This window comes from Maylandia zebra, linkage group LG17 (assembly GCF_041146795.1).
Source record: "Maylandia zebra isolate NMK-2024a linkage group LG17, Mzebra_GT3a, whole genome shotgun sequence".
In the NCBI taxonomy this organism is placed as follows: Eukaryota; Metazoa; Chordata; class Actinopteri; order Cichliformes; family Cichlidae; genus Maylandia; species Maylandia zebra.
In genome coordinates, this window is record NC_135183.1 from 21,356,539 (window position 1) to 21,379,483 (window position 22,945).

The 22,945-nt window shown below is 42.9% G+C and overlaps 1 protein-coding gene and 1 long non-coding RNA gene across 31 annotated transcripts in view; both read right to left on the bottom strand.

Annotated features, from left to right (window-relative positions):
• The window catches only part of celf2 (cugbp, Elav-like family member 2), a 239,279-nt gene that overhangs the window by 156,579 nt on the left and 59,755 nt on the right, over positions 1–22,945 (bottom strand). For 2 of the 30 annotated variants that reach the window (XM_023154022.3, XM_076875685.1), the window contains exon 1: positions 4,365–6,018. The exons of 23 other annotated variants lie outside the window; for them this stretch is intronic. In XM_023154022.3, coding sequence (XP_023009790.1) covers positions 4,365–4,441 — 77 coding nt within the window. In that variant the 5' untranslated portion in view covers positions 4,442–6,018. Of the gene's footprint in view, positions 1–4,364; positions 7,304–22,945 lie in introns of those variants that run through there. 5 more of the 30 variants (XM_012924341.5, XM_023154019.3, XM_012924344.4 and 2 more) reach the window with 5 other exon arrangements.
• Positions 10,738–20,239, bottom strand: LOC143413145 (uncharacterized). The gene is made up of 2 exons (XR_013093731.1): positions 18,879–20,239; positions 10,738–12,003 (listed from the first exon to the last, which is right to left on the bottom strand). It is a non-coding gene; the product is annotated as an uncharacterized LOC143413145 (long non-coding RNA).

Consider the following 22,945-nt stretch of genomic DNA (forward strand, 5'->3'; position numbering starts at 1 on the left):
GTGGTTGTAGCTCTCTCGGTACGAGGCTGCTAAGTGAAGCCAGTCACCCTGTCTGCAGTGCAGGAAGAAAGAAAATTACTAAGAAAGAAGGCAAGCAGTACTTTACATTGAATGGAAAGTAATTGACTTTAGGTCAATGGAAGGCTTTCAGACTTCAGAATGGAGTGAGATGTCACAGTTTGTCTGTCAGGCTTGCTAATATTTTAACGATTATGTAAACTGAAGCGTTCTGTGTTATCTACTCTTTTAAAAAAACACAACATGCTGTCCTGCTGCTGTATGCATCATTTATCAGCACAATCCAGTCACCCATCGCTCCCATAAACTCATCACATCCCCCTGTGAACATATTTTCTTTGCATGTCATTACATGAAATCTAAAGGAAAGTGTCTGAAGAATTGTATTTCAATTGTTGGGCTCATAGCCATTGTCCTTAATGTATTTTGAAGCCCTATTTGTATTTCCTATGCACACTATGACCGGATAAACTCAAATGCATGCATGGTCTCTGTGTAATCTTGACATAAAGTTTTCTACTTGTCTGTCCCAGAACCCTCACAGCTGCATGATCTGCGGGGGGGTCAGAAAGGGGAAGTGAAGAGATGAGTGGGAGGGAGGGTCATAAAGACATTCGGTGGGAAGCTATACATTCGGGTTATGCATACACCCCGCAAGCATTTGCTGTTTTCAAGTCTCTAGTTAGTAATCCCGTGTTTACTCAGATTTTTGCTTCACGGTTGATCATTAATGTGTAACAATGATTGCTGAAGGCCGAACCTCCTCAGCCTGGATGTGTGACGGACCCCGAAGAACGTTACAGTTCTCTACCAGATGGGGATTCAACACTCAGCTTAAGGAGGTGAAGAAGGTCACATAGTTCCCAGGGACAGGCAGAGACCGTCTAGGCTTCAGAGTCAAAGTAAGAGTGGAAAGAAAAGGGCACAGGTCTACTACAATTTTTCCTGATTCTCTCATTTTACCCCTTATTTGCGTTTTCAGGCTGGATAGGAGTGAGTAGAGGGAGACCATTAGTCCCATTTATTTTCCATATTAGCTATGATGTCAGCTAATATTTGTCAAGTCTGATATTGTCAGGGGCTGTCAGCATCAACGAGGGAGCTGCTACTGGAAGGGAACAGGAAGAGGGAATGAAGCCAATTCCCGACCTGATCCCAGTCATAAGGAATCAGCAGAGTGAAAGAATTTCAAAGGTGTATCAGGTGGGAGGAAGCAAAGGAGCTGACATGAATGCAAATATTTTTTTACATTGCTCCTGGAAAAATAGAGCTGTTAAAAAAAACAATGATACAAACAAAAAAAAAGTGAAAAGATCACTAAGAGCACCTCTTGTGAGCTCGAGAGGCGTGTTCACGTAAATACAAAGTGTCATCTCCATAAGTGCTATCTAGTTCAACCTGTCCGCCTCCTTACCAGCTGGGTAAGAGGGCACAGATAGGCCTGTCTAATTCCTGCGACGCACATTATTCATAAATCCTTCACTCCGGGGCAGATATACACACAACTGGCGATGCAAAGCGCATCAGAAGGAGAAGGCTTTCTGGAAGCGCGATGATTTCCTCGTCCACCCCCGCCAGTTATACACGGGGTCCACGCTGTCAGCAACGATGACACTGATTAATGAGAAAGCCATCGCTTCACTATAACATCTGGGTGATACACTACACAGAGACTCAATGGAGGGAGACTCTGCAGGGTAAAGTGTGTGCCCTGGCCTTTTATCATTGTGGAGGATGAATAATTCTTGATTAATGCAGTTTTGGAGTATTGTACAGCGTACAGCTTCCTACAGTGATACAGAGAAACTGTTACCGGTCTCTTTTGGTTTAGTGACACTTAAAAACAGCAACGTTTATGTGTGACCACTTTATCGGGGATTTGATGCATCACAAACAGCTCAACGAGAGTCATTTTGCCTTAAAGTTTTGTGGTTTTTATCACATTTTGGGGGCCAGAATGACATCAAATTGTACAACAAAGCAACAATAACAGAGCTAAACTAATATCTACATGTGCTTTACAATGAATTATTTCATTATTATTCATTATTTCAGGAAACGTATACTGACTTTCGAGTCCCATTTATGATATTACAACACTTTTTATGTAGTTGTAATAACGTGCAGCTAGTTTAGGCTGTCATCTTTTTCATAGCTATGTTTATATAGCAAAAAACAGAGATTCACTGCACTGATTGAGAAATATATTTAAAATCTAACATATCTGGTGCTGATTGGAATGTATGAGACATATTTAGTTTTGTGGCTATTAATTAACCAGAGGTGGTTTTACTAAACCTGGAAGTGATGAGCAAAGGGTGGATCTTGACTGACAAGCCTTTAGCTAATAAGCATATCCTGGATAACCCATTTTCTGGCTGCGATTTAGAAAATGGACTGAATGTTCAATTCAACACGAGCCAAAACTAGTGAGCGACGCCAAACACTGACCAGGAAGCGTTTGCTAAGCTCACAGAGTGAGAAGAAGGCCGTTTTCCCAAAGACTTCCATACAAAAAGGAGTCGCCTCCTGCTGTCTGTCTATTAAAAAGAATGAATTTTTAAACCACTTCCATGTTGGCTCCACTTTTATGTAACTTTCATTTAAAAACAGCAAACATTTGGTCATTTTTGGATGTTTAGACAACCAGGCAGTAACCGCTTTGGCCTTTTTTGAGAATCAAATTGGTCCTTAAAAATGATAACATGATATTATCCTTCTGTGTGCTGTCAATGAACATGACTGATATCAGCCAATACCGATATTTCTCCCTAGTCTATTATGTATGCATATATATTAGTATAAATATACATTCATATTACTGTATTTAATCTTCACTGAACAGACACATTTTCCTTTGCTTCACAGGCAATTTTCAACATGACTTACACAGAATTTGCAAGCTAATGCATAAAGGGTCTCTTATCCATGACATTTATTATTTACATGTTTCTTTAGTATAGCAACAATATTAATTATGCATTTTATGGAAGACACTTAATCTCCACGTGCATTATTGTATTTATTGTAATGCTGTTTTATGACATTTGTAGATTAGTGTCCTCAAAGTGAAGCATTATGAGGTTTTTTCACGACTCCCCCAACAACACACACACACACACACACACACACACACACACACACACACACACACACACACACACACACACACTTCGTTACTTTTGTTCTATGCTTTTACACCATGAGTCACCAGAAGTTAAGTGCAGCAGCAATCGAACATACACTGACTGCACACTGAAAAAAAGACCTTCATGAGAAAATGAAAAGAAGAGCCACAGCACAGCCTGCATGCACGTTTTCTCTCCTGAGGACGGAGAGAGAGGGGGGGGGGAAGAAAGAACACGAGCCTTCAACAAATAGGCGCCGTGAGCTGAGGGGACATAAGTGGGACATGCGCTGCATGTGGAAAAAAACACATCATGCATGAAACCCTCCCTTTGTCCCTGCTCGACAAATTCCGGAGTTTAACTGAATTACAACAAATCCAATTGAACCACGGAACACAAGTCATCCGTGCATTCCCGAATGTGCTGAAAAAGCCGCGGTGCTGCTGCTCTTCCAGTCGCTCGGATTGTTTCCCCCCTCATCCAAGAGTCCAAAGTGAGGAGAAAAACACGGGATGAGAGCGCAAAAACAAAAACAAAAACCCGCCTGTGGTGGAGTTGATCGAGTCTCGTGTGACTGAGAACACTTGTGTTTCCCACCCTGCGATTTTATTTATTTTATTTTATTACAACCACAGATCCACTCCGTCGGTCGTTATGGGTCTCGGCATCGTGCGCTCCCGAAGCCCGCCGCACGGTCCCGACCCCGCCGCTTCCAGCCCGGCGAGAGCCGGGGAAAGAAATGAGGATGGGCGGCTGCCGCAAATCAAAGCAACTTCCCCTCCTCTGCTCCACGGAGCGAGATGGAAAAGCCGATGCTCTAAATGTTCCCAGAGTCGACCTGACGGGATACAACAATTTGACGACACACGCCGGATAATACAGCTTAGTAAAGACGGGGTTTATTCACGGCGGTGGCATTAATTTCCCATAATGGCGTTCATTCATCACCATCCTGTCTATAGCTGATAACAGCCGCGGGCGCTCCTGCGATCCCCGCACAATTTATCGACGGATATTAATAACAACAAGCCATAACTAACACAATAACACACAGATACAGTCACACGGGCTCCAGCCTTCATTCTGACCCCGATTCTGGTCACACATCAAGTAGCAGAGCAACATTTCCACATCGGACAGCTGCTTTTCAGGACAGCATACACAGACACACGCACCCACACGCCACTGGCGGACGAGAAGAAGAGCCGAATAACTCACATTCTGTCCCCGGGAACGAGCAGGCGGCTCTCCACCATCATATCGGGCAGAAAATCCAGATTGTAGGATGAAGTCATGTTGCCTTCCTGCCCTGTGTATGAGTGTGTGCGTACAGTACCGTCCGTGTGTGTGTGAGCGAGAGTGTGAGAGAGTGTGTGTGCGCCTCCGCCGCTGTGCGCCCTGCCTGATAAATAAAGGAGCGTCGCTCTCGTCCAAACTGCGCCTGGTCGCGGAGACGGAGAGGGACAGGTGCAAGAGCCGAGGCCTCCCCAAAGGCAGTGTAGCCAGCCGCACACACTCTGTCCGCATCCAGCAGTTGTCACATTCTCCTCTTCCTGCCCCCCATTCGCTTTTTTCCCTCTCTCTCTTTCTCGCTCTCTCTCTCTGTCTCTACCTCCCGCTTTTCTTCCGCCGGTCCTGTCTGAAAAACCGTTCCGCAACAGCGCAACTGACGGACTGTTGGAGAGCCAGGTGTCGAGCCGTGGAGGCGTGGCGCATAGCGTTGCAGCTGATCTTTAACTATTAGGTCTCCTCGGCTACCAGAGCGCGCCGTTCACCACAGACGAGGATCCTTTCACATCTACACACGATGTTCCGAACAGGAGGCGGCTTCAATCGTTTATGTTCGGAGAGTCTCCAAACGCAGTCGGCGCCAAGACGCAGAGTTTAACCTCTGAGATAAAGCTAACCGCGCACAAATATTAGAATGATCGGAACATTTACCCATTAAATATCTTCCACTGGACTTAATCGTGGTTTCTAGCCAGTGTTTCTGTGGCATCATGCTTTTAAAGATTCTATTACTTTTGTTAGTGACACAAAATAATAATAATACTAATAATAAATGTTTGTTCCTCAAGAAGAAATGTACTTAACCTCTCAGCATCTACCAGCTCACCAGTGACCTGCTTTAGTTTAGATCTAAACAAACATAGTTTCAGAAACTCGAAGGTTTCACCTTTTAAATCTTACATGTACTTGTCCTCCTGTCTCTCCTGTGATTTTCATTTGGGAATGCCACTTAGGTGAGAATTCAATGTAATATTATTTCTATTTTGATGGGTGTTAAGAGGTTAAAGATGGCTTAGCCTAAGCTCAAACCAGTTACTGGAAATCATGAATAGATATTTATTTTGTTAATGGCTTTATGCGAGTATGTGTGATGCTCTCTACATCTTTGCAATTCTGCACATCTAAACAAAGGGGCTTCCTTTATTTCAGTATGGCCACTCTGCTGATAAAGCAGGAGCGCTAAAAGGGGGCTAGTGTAGCGCAATCCCAAATCACTGGCCGTTCTTGCCAATCAAAATATATGGAAGCATGCATTGGCTTCCTTTGTAGCAGTAAGGCTGTAATTCCACCGTCTTCCTCAGGAAAATGGACATCTGTGCATTTATTTTACAGAGCTGTAAAATTCCACCTTATGCTATTGATATGGGGGAGTTTAAAAAAAGAAAAAAGAAAAAAAAGAAAGAAAACTCAAATGGATCATATGTCACCATCTCTCAGATAATAACCACAAACACTCCCACACCAGCATAGATCACTGGGTTATTTCAGTGTGAGCCTGTTTTCAGTCTGACTAAATTAAGGGAACACGCATCATGAGGCCACAATAATCTATCAACAAACCAAATATCAGTTTAGTGGATCCTTACTTTCCAGTAAGCTACTAATGAGTGCTGCGCAGTCATGCTTCAGTGTGGTAACTTCATAAAAGAACGGCCGGTTAGTTGATTTAGAATCAAATGAGTTGACCATATTTGGAGGTGCAGTTACGCTCTGGGACAGCCTTGTAATAATGAACCTGCTCATAATTTTCTGCAAATTTGCTGACTCGGTTTTACACTGCATTAATTGTGTGGATCCAGCATGCCTCCCCGTGGAACCCGTGTGGGCCTGAACGCACCCCTGCGCGGTACGACTGCCAGGTTGCCCCACTTCCTCCGTCCTCCTCCGATGGAGAAAAGAGGGGAGGCACTCCAGTGAAATAATGAGGCTCTCTTAGACTGAGAGAGGCGGCTCTCTGGGGGAAGAATATGAGTATCTGGGTCAATGGGAGGAGAAAAAAAAAGCTCAGTATGCGCACATACAGCAGGGTAAGTGTATGGTGTGGGTGGGACTTGGCCCGCGGCTGTGCTCGGGGGGTCAGCTTGCATGTTTACTTGCGAGAACCCGGGTCACAGTGTGGATGGGAAACGCTGATCCTACATCAGTGCCTTAGGGCTTGGAGTGCCCCAGGAGTGGGGACGACTCTGCATGTTTCACCACACTCGACCCTCATCAGACCAGGGGTTGTGCTGAACATTATATAACGAACTGCTGCATGACAATGGGCTGCGTTCCCATAGCAGGCTGTCATTTTCAGGCCTGACCTGGTGCTCACGAACACTGTTTTCAGATGGCGGCTCGCAAGAAGAAGAAAGACCTCCATATTTTGGATTCACCACATCACTTTTATTGCAAACCAAGTGACTGGCCAAATTTAAATCAGGTAAGGTTTGTGATTTTTATAGGTGGAGTCACTAAACTTTCTGATTGCATTTCATACTCCTACTTTATCGTTCCCCCTAAAAAAATTACAATTTATTTGCATTTCTTTGTTACATCAGAGGAGAAAATCTTGAAACATGGGCACACAACACCAAAACATGGCTCATTACAACTAAACTACCAATTCAAATGTCTCCCAAAATGTCATTTAGGCATCTCAACACAACATAAGTTGATTGACTGTATTACCCCAAAGACTTGGTCACAGTCAACATCACACAGTATTACTGACTGAAAACCATGCTGAAAACGACAGCAGCCACTACCCTTACATTTTAAACGGCTTAAAGCTGAAACTGCATGTCTGTGTTTGGCCAAAGCTTCTGCGCACACATCTCACAGCGTGGCCGCTGCAGCAAAAATGCATCAGGTTTGAAATGAGTGAACTGAACATTCAAATGTAGTGCATGTCCCCTAATTTGTTTCTAACTATAAACAAATCTTTGTATCACAGACAAATAAACTCAGGGGCAGCTTTTAAACGAGAGCAATAGCCCTAATCAATGCAAATACCTGATCTGGCCTGACTAGCACCTTTTATTTTTGCATATATATATTTATCTCTGTACATATTGTACATTTCATTTCTGGACATGGTCTATACTTTATTCTGTATACATGTTATTTATTGTGATTACTGCTTGCCTTTCTTTCAGCACTGATGTGGGAGAGTATAGGTAAGCAAAAGAAAAAAGAAGGGGGGGATCTGAGAGGAGGGGGAGGGGATATGAGGCATTGCTTTAACATGCAAATTTGAGATGTAGCTGTGTGCTTCTGCATTTAACATGCAAATATAGCCATATTTATATAGCTGCACAGTGGTTTGCTGTGAATTTGAAACAATATTCTGCCTTTCCAGAATCACTAGTACGTAACTTTGGTGTTAAAAGCCTGTTTTGATAGAAAAGAATGGGCTTCACGTAGAGGAAGATTATGCATTTTCTGTTCAATAACACAGGGATGACTCTATCAGCATGATCATGCACAACTGGCTGTAGGTTGATGTTAATGGTGGGGGCTACAGAGGATAAATCCTGACCTCATGGCTTCCACATGACAATGGAGCCTTGCATAGATTGATAATGAAGGACCGTGTGTTGCCCCTAGACCTTGAGATAGTCCTATTACATTGTACGGAAGCCCCAAATGCAATTTCATTGTTCTCTGACAATGACAATAAATAAATAAATAAATAAAAATAAAATAAATACATGTGATAAATGGCCATGTTCATGAGGCCAGTGAAAGAGAATCACAGTGAAAGAGCGACGCTGATATTGCCCATGGAGCTGCCAATAGATCTGTATCTGGGTTAGGTTTGCTACAGATTTTGGCCATGTGGATCAAATTAAGCTACAATAGGGACGCAGTGGCTTTATTTCACTTAGGAGTCTAAAGCAACTTGAATTTTCAATTCATTTATATTTAGTGGTAAAAAAAAAAAAGAACAAAAAGACATTATTTAACCAGACGTGAGATTAAACAAGGAGCTGGGGTGGAGATGGGTTTCAAAGCAGCTTGCAGATGTATAGGGCGGACTAAGGCAGCTAAAATGACATACTCTAAAAGGAGGAGAAGGAGGGTACCATCTCAGCTGAACTGTAAGAATTATGGCTCTACTTGGATCCAAATTCTTCTTTTATTAATTTTATCAAACTAACAGTCCCACATAAAAAAAATACGTTAAAAAATCAAAAGAAAAAACTGCACCTGATCTGGAGTTTTCGGTACACCTATAAAAAAAAGGATAGTTTGGGTCCTTTAAAGAGAAGGGTCACTGCAAATCAATACAAAGCTGCTCTGAGTGATCGCCTTTATCCTTTGACGAAGCATTTCTATCGTCAAGGGAGCAATCTCTTTCTTTGGGTCACTGCATGGTTTGATAAATGTGAAAATTAAGTTAACCACATGTTACAGCCTTTGCCCCACCACATCTCAATCTACCGACGCATACATATAGGATTTTGAACGAACATGTCGGACAGGGTTCTTCAGCAATATCGTGAAGACACCCAATGAGGGATTGTCTTCAGGACTAATGATGTTGTTTATTGTGCTTTAGATTCATTTTCAAATCATATAAACACTAATAATAAACACAAGGTCTAGGAAACATTTCCATCCCACTATATGGATAAACAGCTTATAAGAAGTAGTCTCCAAAGACTTCGTAAAAGTGTAAGACTGCAACTGTGAAAGCATGAAAGTAAAGTTTTGATTAAAGCTAAAATGAAGGCCGTTGGGCTTTGACAGGTGGTGGGAACAGTGGGAATGACACCTCAAACCTTCAAATTTTGATCCGTGGCCAAGTTTCACTGAGATTTCATGAAAGTTTACACTTGTTTCTTGTGTTGTTCTTCATGTTCCAAACCCCCCTGAGTACACACCGCTGCAAACTTTCATAATTAAACCAGCACAGCATGTAAGAGAACCCCGGTGTGCAGAACCTCAAAACCCTCGTCATGTTCTTGGTGCTCGGTGATGACTGATGCACGGGCGTGACCACTGAGCCCGTCATTTCTCCATAGTTACGGTTTATTTACAAGTGAAGATTAAAATCGCTGTAGGCCTGTGTACACGCCGCTGTGAAAGCATGAACAAAGACTTCAGAAGCATCCTTGAGCCTGTATTTACTCAGGACCAGTCTTCAGAGCCAGTGAACATTTCACACATTGTGTTCTACCTTATTTTCTCCCTGCCGCCGCTGTTGTTCTCGTCTCTTTCCACCCTCAGCCATCACCTCTCCTATCACTCCATTTCTTCACCCGAGGGTCCTGTGTTCGCCAAGAGGCCCTGCTTGTGGCAAGGTCTGGCTCTGCCTTTGCTTGCTCTCCTGTACTTTTGTCTTTCTCGCCTCTTCCCTCTGTCTAGTTATTTCTATCTTTTCCCTGCCTTCATCTCTCTAACCCCGGGCTCAGGGGGGCTCAGCTGCCCGAGCAATACGAATTGATCACCCAGAACGAAGGAGAACAGGAGGAGATAAGGCGGGGCAAGACAGAAGAAAGAAACACAGAGGGAGGACCAAAAAGAGCAGATCCTAAAAAAACTAATTAAACAAAAGAATAAAACTGCTTTCTGATAGGTACATAAGTATAAGTATCATCCTGCTTGTCTTCTCTTTCCTGCCTGTACCTCACCCAAGAGGAGAGGATTGTGGGTAGCTGATGGTACCGGCTTTTCACACGTGAATATTTAATGAGGGGTTCATGAATAATTCAGAAAAGCAAGCATCTGCGTTTGAGCCTAAGTGGACATGTGAGGAGCAAAAACCAGACAGACCCTGACTGCTACCATTCATCGTCGCTGGAAAAAAACCCCATTTTGATCAGTGATTATTCCGCACTGTACACGTGTGTGCGTTTGCAGATAGACTGCTTCCTAAATGAAAGGCTATTACAGGCGTCCCAGTCCAGCCGAGTCCTCCTGCTACTTTCGTATTCTGTTAAGCTCAGAACGGCGGACTGAAAACCAAATAAAAGTAGAGACATCTCTTTCTAACACTCTCTCCATCGCTCTCGCTGCCACTCACTGTTCAATCTTCAGATCTCATTCCCATATTTTCTCCAGCCGCCTTCTCCTTCTCTCCTCCATTTTCATGCTTTCATCTGTCTCCTTCCCCTCTCCTCCATCACTCACTGCACCTCTCCCTCTCTTCACCCTCTCTGTCAGCTTGTTTCTGGCCCTTGCTGGACTCTGGTTAGGACATCGTGTTCCAGTTAACGTGGATCCCATCTCTACCTGCAGTGGGCTGCAGTGCCCGAATGCTCGCTGACCTGTTTTGGAAACACAATCTGACTCAAAACACACAAACTCACCGGGCTAGGGGTTTTCAGCTCAGTGCTTTTTTATTGTTCAATTTTAAATTTTTATTAAACATCTATTTACCTTGAATCAAGAGTAGAATTCAGATTAACATTTTAGCACAACCTTCACTTTTTACTCTCTTTATATGCATGTTTTGTCAGGTGTGTCACATATATTGTCATTTCCAGGATAAAGAGGCCTATTCACAAATACCATCATGTGAAAACGCGAGCGGCGCCAAGAAAGAAAGATGGCTTGAGTATGAAGACACTTTGTGAAAAAGAAAAAAGAAGGTTATTATGGTGATTCAAACATTTTTTTTACCTTCACAGTATGTGAAGATTCACGTGCAGCAAATATTAGCATAAGAAAGAATAGAAGAAAATGTCAGCAGTTTAGGGATTAAACAATATACAGCTGAGGCTTAATACCACTTCTTAATATCGACATAAATGTGTTGAGGACTAAAAAGAAGCTAATTTTGTGCATGTTTCATTTTGGTCTTCTTGTTCTTTCCATTTGGATTGAATATGAGTTGCACTGTCCACAGAGCTCGTGTCCTTGGGTAATAAAGTAGTACTAATCTAGTACTGTAATCGCTGATGCAGAGTGCCAGTCATATCCAGCGAACCGCCCTAAAAAACCTCTGCTCATACACAAACAAACTGCTGACATGAGAAAATACTACCCAACCATTTTCATACAGTCAGACTGTCAAATCCGCTGACATGTCAGATTTATACACGGTGGACTTTGGCGTTGGTGTTATGATGGGGCAATAGTGAAACAGGCCAATTCTTCAAACACGCCAATCTGCAAAAGACCCGCTGGCATTAATTCAATGTAGTTTACTTCAATTTTATTAACATTGCCAAATCACAACAACAGTCACCTCAGGTAATACAGGGAACACCTCAAGAATTAGACGATCCCTATGAGCAGGCACTTGGCGACAGTGGAAAGGAAACAGGATGAAAGCTCTGATAGAACTAGGAAGGGTTTATAAACACTAGGTAAGCATTATTTCCTACATCTACCCAAGTAGATATTAGTGCCTAAAGGTAAAAAGTCAGAACATCTGACTATGCTTCTTCTTGGACACCGCCTAGGTATCCAAGTGAGAGGAAGTCCCGGGACAAAACCAGGACATGCTTGAGAGATGATCAGCAGGCTTAGAAATGCCTCAGTGTCCCACCAGAAAAGTTGGAGGAGGTGGTCGAGGAGAGGGAGGTCTGAACATCTCTGCTTAGACTGCTCCACCCGTCAAACAGACCCCGATAAGCTGTAGAAAATAGAAGAACAAAGTTCTTAATGGAACGCGTGACGAGGTCAACCTTTTGACCTCCAACCTGCAGGTTTGCCAAGGTACAAACACCGAAAGAATCAGCTTGTACTTATTCTATTGATGTCTGACAGAAGAGAGGAACGCTGCGCCCTGGGATGAGACAGTAGTGTAAATTCCTCAACCAGGCTTTTTAAGCTTTTCTCAACCCCTCACGTCATTAGATTACTCTTATAAGATTCATGTAACAAGATTACTGATGTTCCTGGCAAACATTAGTATAATAAGAACCACACTAAAACGACTTATACTGATAACATTGTGAGCTGCAAAGGGGAACAATGATCAGCACTTTGATGTTGATAGCATATTAGCTGTAAATCCAGACGCTACCTCCAAACAGCAAAGAGACACAGTTTACATACTCAAGCTGCTGGAGAACCACACCAGTGAAATCTGGGTTTGACAAGATGTTAACAGGAGCTGAAGTTTGTTGCTTGTGGCTATTTGTTGGAGTCTTTCCTCTGAGCTATGCACATTTACACATCTGGCACCACAGCAACAATTTCATTAATTATTCATAACTAATTATTTTACCCTCAGCCAGGACCTTATGTTAAATGTTTTTCTGTAATGTCACCTAGGTAACCAAAATGGGTGGCGACAGCCCTTAGTAATGGATGTGTACATGTCGTGAGATCTCGATTTCTTTTGAGACTGAGGGAAAAGTCTAAATTAGAAGAAGTATCGGCAAGATCTAAAGTGCAAAATGAATAATTGGGCAATGATCCAAGACAGACATGTGAGCCAAAGTATTTACTGTAAAGAGTTTAGTGACTGTCTGTTCTAGTTTGGCAGAGAAGGATGAGTGCAATTTTTAAGTTGTTCAAAGTGGAAAAATCACATCACGTGCTTCTGACCTCTAGAGTCACATGTACACGTAGACTACACAAATAAATTCCGCATTACAGGACATCGTGATCAAGTCCAACACTGTCGAGCAAATACCTCCTGACCTGCTCACTGACCCTAACACACTAATGTCTGCACCGGTGGTCTCGACATGACATGTGTGGGTCTGTCTGTATCTCTCTCGCTGCACACACACACACACACACACACACACACACACACACACACACACACACACACACACACACACACACACACACACACTTGATGTCCTCTGCCCCTGAAGAGGCCTCCCGGGTATACTGTGCTGCTGTCTGCTAGTTTTAATAGTTTCTGCTAGACAGGCATGGACAACGCTCAGCCGCGCTGAAGTAGAAATGCATCGCTGCTGACCTCATATCTGCAAACTCTCAATAAGCCCCATGGCTCTTTTTGGGTTAATTCTGTGATATTTTAAAGGCCTGTATCAAGTTATGCTACACCTGAGTTTCTATGGCAGTAAAAAGCTCTGAAATTTGGTTAAGTTACATCTCCAACCTAAAGCTTTATAAGATAAGATAAGATAAGATAACCTTTATTAGTCCCACACGTGGGAAATTTGTTTTTTATGTGGTTTCGAGCAGCTCTTTGAACAATGTAACACAACCTTTAGACTTAATTTAAAAATCCTGCGAAAACCAGTGTATGAAGGATACTGCTAGGAAATGCTAGTGTCATGTAGGAATACAGGAAGCGTATGTCTATATTTTTTAGGATCACTAAGGATCAGGTGACCCTGAACGACCCTGTAGTTTCTGCTATAGGCTCAGGCTGCTGGGGGACTTCCCATGATGCAGCGAGCATTCCTTCCTCTCTCCACTCTTTTGACTACTGTTGTGTTTACATGCTACTATTACATGCCATTAATTTTTATCTAGAATCTTCCACAGTTATAATAATTTTAACCTATTTTGAGAACACCCTGTTCATTCTGATTTTCCATAAGGACAATGTTAGAGGATCCGGATGAGGTTAATATCCTAAATGATAGGATCGTGTTATATATTTCTATAGTTTTACTGAAGCTTTATGTATGTATATGTATGAATGTGTGCTGATTATTATCATATCGTGTGATAGTGTGGGTTCCTTATGATATAAAGCAGCTGAAACAAGTCTTGCTGTGTTATATAAATAAAACTGAGTTGAAACTCAGTCGCTCGACTGCTTCATAATGCGATTTTACTAGATTCAGAAGAATAAATCTTTGTACGATGGTGGGTTGTATACATGTCTCTACCTGACGTCTATGATTTTTACACTTTCACTTCACTTTTCACTTTTAATTTCGCTTTCCTTTTTTGGCTTCTCTTTTTCTGTCATTGTCTGGGTGAAAAATACTCCCTTTTATAATAATAAACCACGTGTTACCGTGCAAACTTCCCACAACAGTGAGAATAAAAGCAGAGCACCATGTGTACGGCCTTACATTGTCTCTTTCAGATGTTGTGGGCCTTCTTTTGAACCCCACGGACCACGTTGCATGTTAAAAAAGACACTAAAGTGGTACTCTGTGCATTAAAATGTGTCGGCTGTACTTCCAGACGTGTCGGCCACACTACCATGTCACTACACAACTTTGGTACGAGCCCCAAGCTGAAAAAGCAGTGCTTCATTACTCTTTTAAGGGTTTAATATGCTTGGGAAGTAAAAGAAAAATATACCTCAAGGGAGCGTATAATCCTTGAAGATGCGTGGTAAAAAAAAAAAATCCCTGTATAGTTCAGCCCAGATCCACAAAGGTGTAATGTTCTATTGAATCACAAAGTAAACCCCCCAAAGCTGCTCTAAGTTGTACACTGTGCAGTGATTTCTCCTCTCAATGCAAATGGAGGATGGAGGGATATTCTCTGGCCACTCAAAACAGTGTCCGCTCCACCTGCAGTGCATCGGAGCGTGCTCCAACTGTAATTGGCCATCGCATCAGTGACAGACAGAGGCCCTCCATTCATCACCACCCCCTCCTCTCTTTTCCATTCGTCTCTCTTTCTCTCTCTCTCTCTCTCTCTCTCTCTCTCTCTCTCGGTCCCGTCGTTGCCAACTCGGGCCAATCTCACCCTCACTTTCCAATTTCTCCCCTTGCCTTCTCCCCATCCTCTCGTCCCTCCTCCACCACCTCTGTCCTCTCCTTCTCCTCCCTCCCTCTCTGCTCCTTTTCCTCATTAAAGCGGGACCCAGGCAGTAGCGGTCACTGCCTCTCATTTATTTTCATTTGAAACTGGTGCAGCTCCACTGATCCTCTGGGGCTGCAGGAGAGAGGGAGTGGGATGGTGTCATTCTGATAACAACCGTCACACATACACACCTCATACACAGTCACACAGATGTACACGCACACACTCCAAAAAAAGAAAGGAGGAATATAACGCATCTGCCGCACACGCACACAGCGGAAATTCACTCATGCACATGCAAACACACACACACAGGCATACAAAGGGATGTGCATATGCATCCGCCTGCAAATAGATGCACTTTCACACCCATTTCAATTCATTTCACGCACATATTCACACATTTCATGTACCTGCAAGCTCCCGTGCTCTGTTCCCTCCTTCCTCTTTCACATATGCACCCTCTGCCTTCACCCTCCCCTCCCTTGATTGTGCGATTTTGAAAAGGTGATGATAGCAGGGTGTGAATCAGGGGCGATAAACCTGCGCCTATTGTCACCTGTATGATTGCGAGTATTGATCTGCGCCTGGGCATGTGATGCACGTGCGCGCAGGAGTAGTCGCCCTCGCTCGCCCTCACTTCCTGTACGTGTGTGTCCATGCATTGTATTAGAGTCGTGTCGAGAGCGGCCCTGCCTGACACTCTTTGATTGAAAAGGTGCTCGGCAGATTAAATCGTTGTAGCGCGGAGACGAGGTGCGCTCCCTTCACAGAGGCTTCGACGGCTGGTTTAGCAGATTCAAGAAGGCTGGAGGGGAGGAAGGGGGAGGAGGGAACAGAGGCCGTTTTAACGCCCATTGCCCTGACCCATCTGGGAAAATGGGAGTGAGAGGCAGTGACTCTAAACCAACGGTCATAGCTCTAATAGAAGCGTAATATCCTCCACACCATTAGATAGGCACACTGTGTGGGGTGAATGAGAAGGGCTGCTTGGTTTTACTGCCAGTGCTCCAAGAGGAAAGAAAGAAGGAGGAATAGGAGGGGTGGAGCAAAAGAGGACTAATATTAGCTCACATAAGCAAACTCTCAGGGGAAGATGTGCTGATTATTTCTGCAAGTTTCCTCTGACATGAGTTCTCTTTACTTCAATTTATAAAACAGTTGGTAAGGTTATAGTGTGTTAAAGCACACTGGCTCTGAATTGAAATATTAATTATTTGGCTCCAATTTTGGAGGGTAGTCCTGGTGCAATTTGAGGTAGAGGTCTAAATGACCTCACTTTAGTTCCCTTGTAAGAGTCAAGCTCTGCAACTGTGGGCGACATAGTTTTCGGTGCACCAGGAGTGTCAAAGATATGGCCCGTGGGCCAGAATGACGCCACCAAGAGTCCAACCTGACCCACTGGATTGGTACGAAAACTGCAAAGAAAGAATAAAAAGTTCAAGTGTTATTTCCTAAGGATTTTGAACCAGGAAGCATTGAGCTGCAGGCTATTAAGAATTAGAGTAGCTGTCAGAACTTTGTGAGCTCTGAATCATCATTAATTTTATAGCTTTTTACCGACAAAGACATAATTGGACATAATCGCACACCAGAATAAGTGACTAGCACGTCAGGAAATGTACTTTTTTAAGAACACATGACTGGAACTCCCACACAGTCTTGCCCACTGTTGAAATATTTATTAAATCACAAAGTTTTGGTCTGTCAGACCTTAATCAGGTCCAAACAACACACCTTTATCAGATGATGAAAGTCAATCAAACCCCTGAGAAGGTCGGGCAGCCGATGAGACACGAGTAGGTAAGTGCAGGAGTTCCAATCAGCTGATAAATCTAAAACTGGCTTCACCTTTGATATCTACTGTGAAATCTTTTTGAGACACTTTTTTAGGAAAGTGGGTGAATTCCTTGGCAATGTTTTACGAGACCTGCAGTGCTGCCATGTTACTTCTCTTTTTCTCTTTTTGCTTTTTTTACTCTCATGTAGATGAACCATCGTTTTTTAGTGAGGCTGGGAGTCAGCAGCTAGGTGGCATTCACAAATTTTGACACTCTTTGCTTTCTGTATTTTTAGTTCCTATCTCTGTATTGTCCTAAGACTAAAATGTCACAGAGTCTTCTGTACTGGATCAACGTTAACAATTTTAACTACATAACTACTGTTTTATTTCATAACCACTCTGCTGGAGGAAAGCCCCAAATTAATTACTGGTATCTGTCATCACTAATCTGCTGCAGTGGACTTTGTCATTTGATGTTCACGCTATCTCAGCCCACCGCACCACCTATAAACCCACACATGTGCTAAACCACTGGAAAATATCCCCCATGTTTCTCACTGGGAGAAACTGCTTGATGCAGAAAGCGCTCAAAGTCATATTTTTCATCGGGAAATTGCAAATGAAGTGCATGCCTCAAAAGCAGTTTCATTTGTCACCCAATGAAGCATTCACCGATTCAGTCAGTAAATTATGGTGCAATAAATTACTACCTGCAAACATCAATGAAATATGTTGACTCGTTGCAAAACAAGTCAACCTCAGCATGACTGTTTTTCATGATCAGGTGCGCAGCAGAAGCTTGTTTCAATCTTGTATGCAACAGGAGGGGAGTTCAGACAAAGTGTGACTGGTAGGGGAAAATTTATCTGTAATCGGAACTTTAAAAATAAAAATGATTCACTTTGAAAGGCGGGAATGGAGGGGAAAGGCTGGAGAGAGAAAAGTTGGGCGTCTCGACTGCTTGGCTCACATTTTGAAAGCAGGGATGCTTCTTTCCTTCCCATCCTCACTACTGTCACTTCATTACTCTCCTGTTTCAGTTTCTCGTAACGTTTCCCAACAGTTCAACATACAGAACAAGAACAGGCATTTCTCCACCATCCCTCCATAAGACATGCAAAAGAAATTGCACAGATTTCAGTAAATAAATAGCAAGTACAAATTCAAGCTTTGTTAGTTGGACACAGTCAAATGGCGAGTGGTTGAGTGGGTGCATTTGGTCTTCTTACCGAGATCCCCCATTCCATCTGTACTCTGTTTTTCTTCATTTTAAACAGCCAATGCTACAAAAAAGTCTCGCAAATCATTTTCCACCACTGGTGATGAATACTGATGAAAACTTACAGTACATATTTTTAGTCTTTTAAATATAATATATTATGTTATAAACCTTAAAATAATTATATAAAAGAAGAATCTTCCAAAATGAACAAGTTTATAATTAAAAAGTAACTGGCAACAAAAACAATTATAATATTCAAATGAGACTTTTATGGTCTACAATAAATTGTTAAATAACTCAACTATGGAGTTAGACCGCCATGTTAAAATGCCCCGAATTTATAAAAAGAATAAAAATCTTTTTATTTTGGTTTTTATAACCAATTAACAACTGTATGGGAAATGTTTTTGATTTATTTAACTCACCTGTTTAAATGATTATTTCAGGCATTGCAACCTCAACTGAGCAGTGGGTGATGCTTGCTGTCTGCTAAGCTTTAGTTTAGCTCCTATGAATTCAAGCACTGGATATTTGATCATTCTAATACACACCAAAATATGTGCGCCACAGTTTTTAGTGAAGGACACTTTGGTGTATTTTTTGTATGTCAGTTAGCACTGGTCAGTGCCATACAGTCTGTTGGGGTTTTGCAGGCTTCCAGTTCAATTCAGTTTTATTTATTTAGCGCCTAATCACAACAGTCGATCTTAAGGGGTTTTATATTGCAAAGCTATGACCCTGCAACAATACAGAATATCCCCACCTATGAGCAAACACTTGGTGACAGCGGGAAGGAAAAACTTACTTTTAACAGGAAGAAAACTCTGACACAACCAGGCCCAGGGAGTGGTGCCCATGTCCTGCCACCGGTTGGGGGTGAGGGACGAAAGACAAAATACGAACACGTCTGGATTAAACAAAATGATACAGTGGTGGCCACAAAAGCTGATTTCAAGCTTCACAAGTCTACAAGCCAGTGGGTGGCTTCATCTCAAATCTTAAACAATCAGGGAGCATTAAAAGTCTTAGGTGAAATAACGGACATCTTTATAGTTTCATCAGATAATAGTGGTTGTGTGTGTGTGTTATTGTGTAGGTCCAACAGAAAATGTGGTGTTTTTTTCTTACTTTAAGACATCAGAATTCTATTACAAGCTTAAGAATCAGCACTGACATCATTAAATGCTACAACTCTTGACACCAAGGAAGCGAGTAAGACTATAAATCATACATATTCATGTACATGTGGGTGGAATAATACGAAAATGTAAATTAGCTGAAAGGCAAACACAGCGACTGCATGAAAAACATTGTATATAAATAAAAACAACTGAACTGTGAATGAAGTCAAAGGTGAATGACACTGACCAGCCAGATGTTTAATTTAAAAGCAGTAGAGGCAAAAAAAAAATTTACTGTTAGCGACCATTTATTTGCTAATTCTTCAGCTTTAACTGTTTGTAGTCCACACAATGCTGCTAACACAGCAGGAGGAGGGGTGGACGAAGCGGAAGATAGAGAACAACAACAAAAAAAGCAGAAGTACAAGCATTGGATGTTACGCTTGACTGGGCAAACAGTTGCAGGGAAGCAGTGAGAAATATCCTGCCAGCTAACAACACTGTTAGGCTGAAGGTCCAGGTAGGAGGTGTTGCAGACGTCAAATCTCCAGAAAACACAGGAATAAGCCAGCATCTGGACTTTGTTTAGGTTCCCCCTCCACACACACACACACACACACACACACACACACACACACACACACACACACACACACACACACTCATGAACCTCGCTGATGCCAAAGTAACCATGCAGCAGAGGCACACCCTAGCTGGATCGCACGGAGGCAGCATCTGGGTCAGAAAGAAGTACTCGCATGTTCGTTGTTGTACGTGTGAGCACAGATGCGTGTGCGTGCGAGTGTGTACCTCAGCAGCAGCTCGTCAGCTCTCATAGATCCCGCACCGGCGGCTGCAGGAGGGAGGCAGCAAGTGGCATCAACACACACTCTCCCCACAAAGCCCAGCTCGGACGAGTGCTCCAACATCACAAGCAAACTAATGCACTTTATCAGGATACAAGCTGGCAACTCTTTTCTTTCCTCCTCCTCTTTTGTCCTCTGTTCCTCTCTTCCCTTCCCCCCCCTGCTAGATGTTTGCAACAAGCGGCCTCTCTTTGCTTCTCTCTCTTCTGCCTTGTTCCTCTCAGCCTCTCTGCCGTTGTTCCCTCTTCTCTCATAGAGAAACAAGCGTCCCCCCCCACCCCCCACCCCCATCCCGCTCTCCACCCTCCTCTTCTTCCCTATCTCCCCCTCCCCATACCCCCCACTCTCTAACTCTCGCTCTCTCTCTCCCTGGTAGAGCAGCAGAGCAGTGGAGACCCCGCTGGCTTGCCTAGCTGAAGTAATCCCCTGTGACAGCTCAGCTCATGTTGTTATGTTGTGGGCCTATTTGAGTCTAATACTACAGCTCTGGAACAACCTAGCGCCAGTCCAGCTCTGGACTGCCTGCATGACCACTGGGCACGGCCCAGTCCGGCACCGAGCCACGCCGACAATGCCCACTATTCGCATTTACTGCACATCATCTCTGTGTTTCTGGCACAGCTCAACCCGGGCTCAGACTCCAGATATAGAGCTGCAGACAGAGTGGAAAATAAACCAACCTTAACTCAGCTTTACCACCCTTTTATGAAGTTTTTATGAGGTAAATAAATCGTATACATCACAGTAAAGTTGTGTTGCGCCGATGGAAGGAGGCCAAGTACAGCATGAAGTCAATTGTGCACTGAATTTTCACAGTTTATTAAGACAGAATATAAATAACCTCAATGCAACAAGATTAGCATATCACAAATATATGCAATTTCCACAGCCTCTGGTGTAGCTCACAGCCTCCTGACCACTTCCAACTCCCACTATTAAAAAAAGAGTTGAACATGTATGATCCGTCCTCGATATTGTATTTTTATTGAACTGCTATTTGCATGAACTAGTTTACAGCTCAGAACATTACTGACTTGGCCGTACCATCCTGGCAAATATCCATAAATCCTGGTGTTAATTCCAGGTCGTGGAAGAATTTTTGGCCCCTGATTCTGTCAGAGTTTCACCACAATATATAACCTTTTATGAAAAACTGGGTCTGCCAATAAGAAGCATCATTCTCACCTCAAGCAGCCTAAGCTTTCCAGAAAAGGGGAGCAAAACTAAAAACTAAAAGTCTGGGGCGAAGCGGTTTAGTCTCCAGAGAGAAAAGGCTCTCATGGGGAAAGAAACTGGATGCCTTCTGGAAAAACATGGCTGAAAATGTTGGACCTGCAAATCTTTCTTTAAAAATAAAGGAAAATCTCAAAAAAAGATTTATTTTCAAATATTTCAACCTTTTACTGCACAATTTAGTGCAAAGTTATGAACTCTAACTTTCTTAGGATCTATTTCATGTATGTTAATGGACAGTCAGAATAATGACTGACTGCTCTCTGATTAAAACCAAGCTCAGAGTTTTATTGAATATTTCTCCCCAGGTGTCCCACTCTAACTGTCCAAAGCCTCCTGCAAGTACAGGCTGCGTTTTCGAAGGGCCAGCCTCAACTCCAGAGAGACGGCTCGGTCCAGCAGATCATGCCCAGCACAAGGCAGCCCAGACAGGCATGTCTCAGTGAGCAGCCCTCCCGAAGGAGGCCCTGCCATATCAGGCTCCATATACCTGGCACATCACAGCATCTCCTCCCCATAGGAGGCTGGGGCTGAAGACACAGGCAGGGAGCTTCTGATTAAAAATTCATCTCTCTGTTTATTATGATTTATGCATGTTTCAGTGAGCCAGGAACGAAAAAGAGAGGAAAGGAGAACAGCTTCATTAGTGCATATTGTGTGTATGTGTGTGTGGGTACCATGCCCATGCTTGTTTGTGCACTGTGTGTGTGCGTGTGCGTGCATATGTGTGGATGTGTGCGTGTGTGGCTAGCTGGCAGGTGGGGGATAGTTAAAATTATGGATTGTACGTGAGCTTCATTAGAATGTTTGGCATACAGGGCAAAATCGTCTGTCTTCACAAAACACCTGCATTTCACTGAAAAACAACAACAATTGAAATCCTAAATTACCCGGCGTGCACAGGCCATCGGCATTAAAATGCAGCAGACACTTTTGCTAACTTCTAACTTAATTACCCATTTCCGCCTCTGTTGTTTACCATTCAGATCGGATCGGCCTCTCATTGCACTTTGTCTCAGCCAAAAGCGATGGCAAGCGCGCGACGGTGACAAATATTGACACATGGCGAGCTTGTCAACAAAAAAGTGGTGACTAAGAGCGTGAAATACCTGGCACTCTCACATATAATGATCTCATGGATTTTTTTTCCCCGCTCAAAATCCAACATATGCTGCATCCACTCATGTTGCTTATGTTTATTAGTCTGAAAGCTGAATGCATAAAGAGCACAACAACCTAAAGCCTAAAAGGAGCACACAGCGGTGAATGGAACGATGCATTCAAATTACAATGCATAAATGTTGACAATGATGACTGATGATTTGTTATTTACATGGCTAATAGCTCACACTTCTGCAGGCATTCAGTTACTAAAGCTGTGCGAGGAAGCATTTATACATTAAAGCGGGGAAAAACAACTCTGCTATGAGCTTACATTTAAATATAGACTGCTACAGTCCCATTCTGATTGAAGGAATTAGAATATTTATTTTTTTCTGATAATAATTCATATCGTATCAGTTACAGTATTAGGGTTGCATTAGCAAAATGTATCCTTTCCCTTCTCTTTCACTGTTAACATGCACAGCATCTTATGTACTTTGACTATTAGTCTTTCATAGCATGTCCAGTGTGTCAGGTGACATGATGCC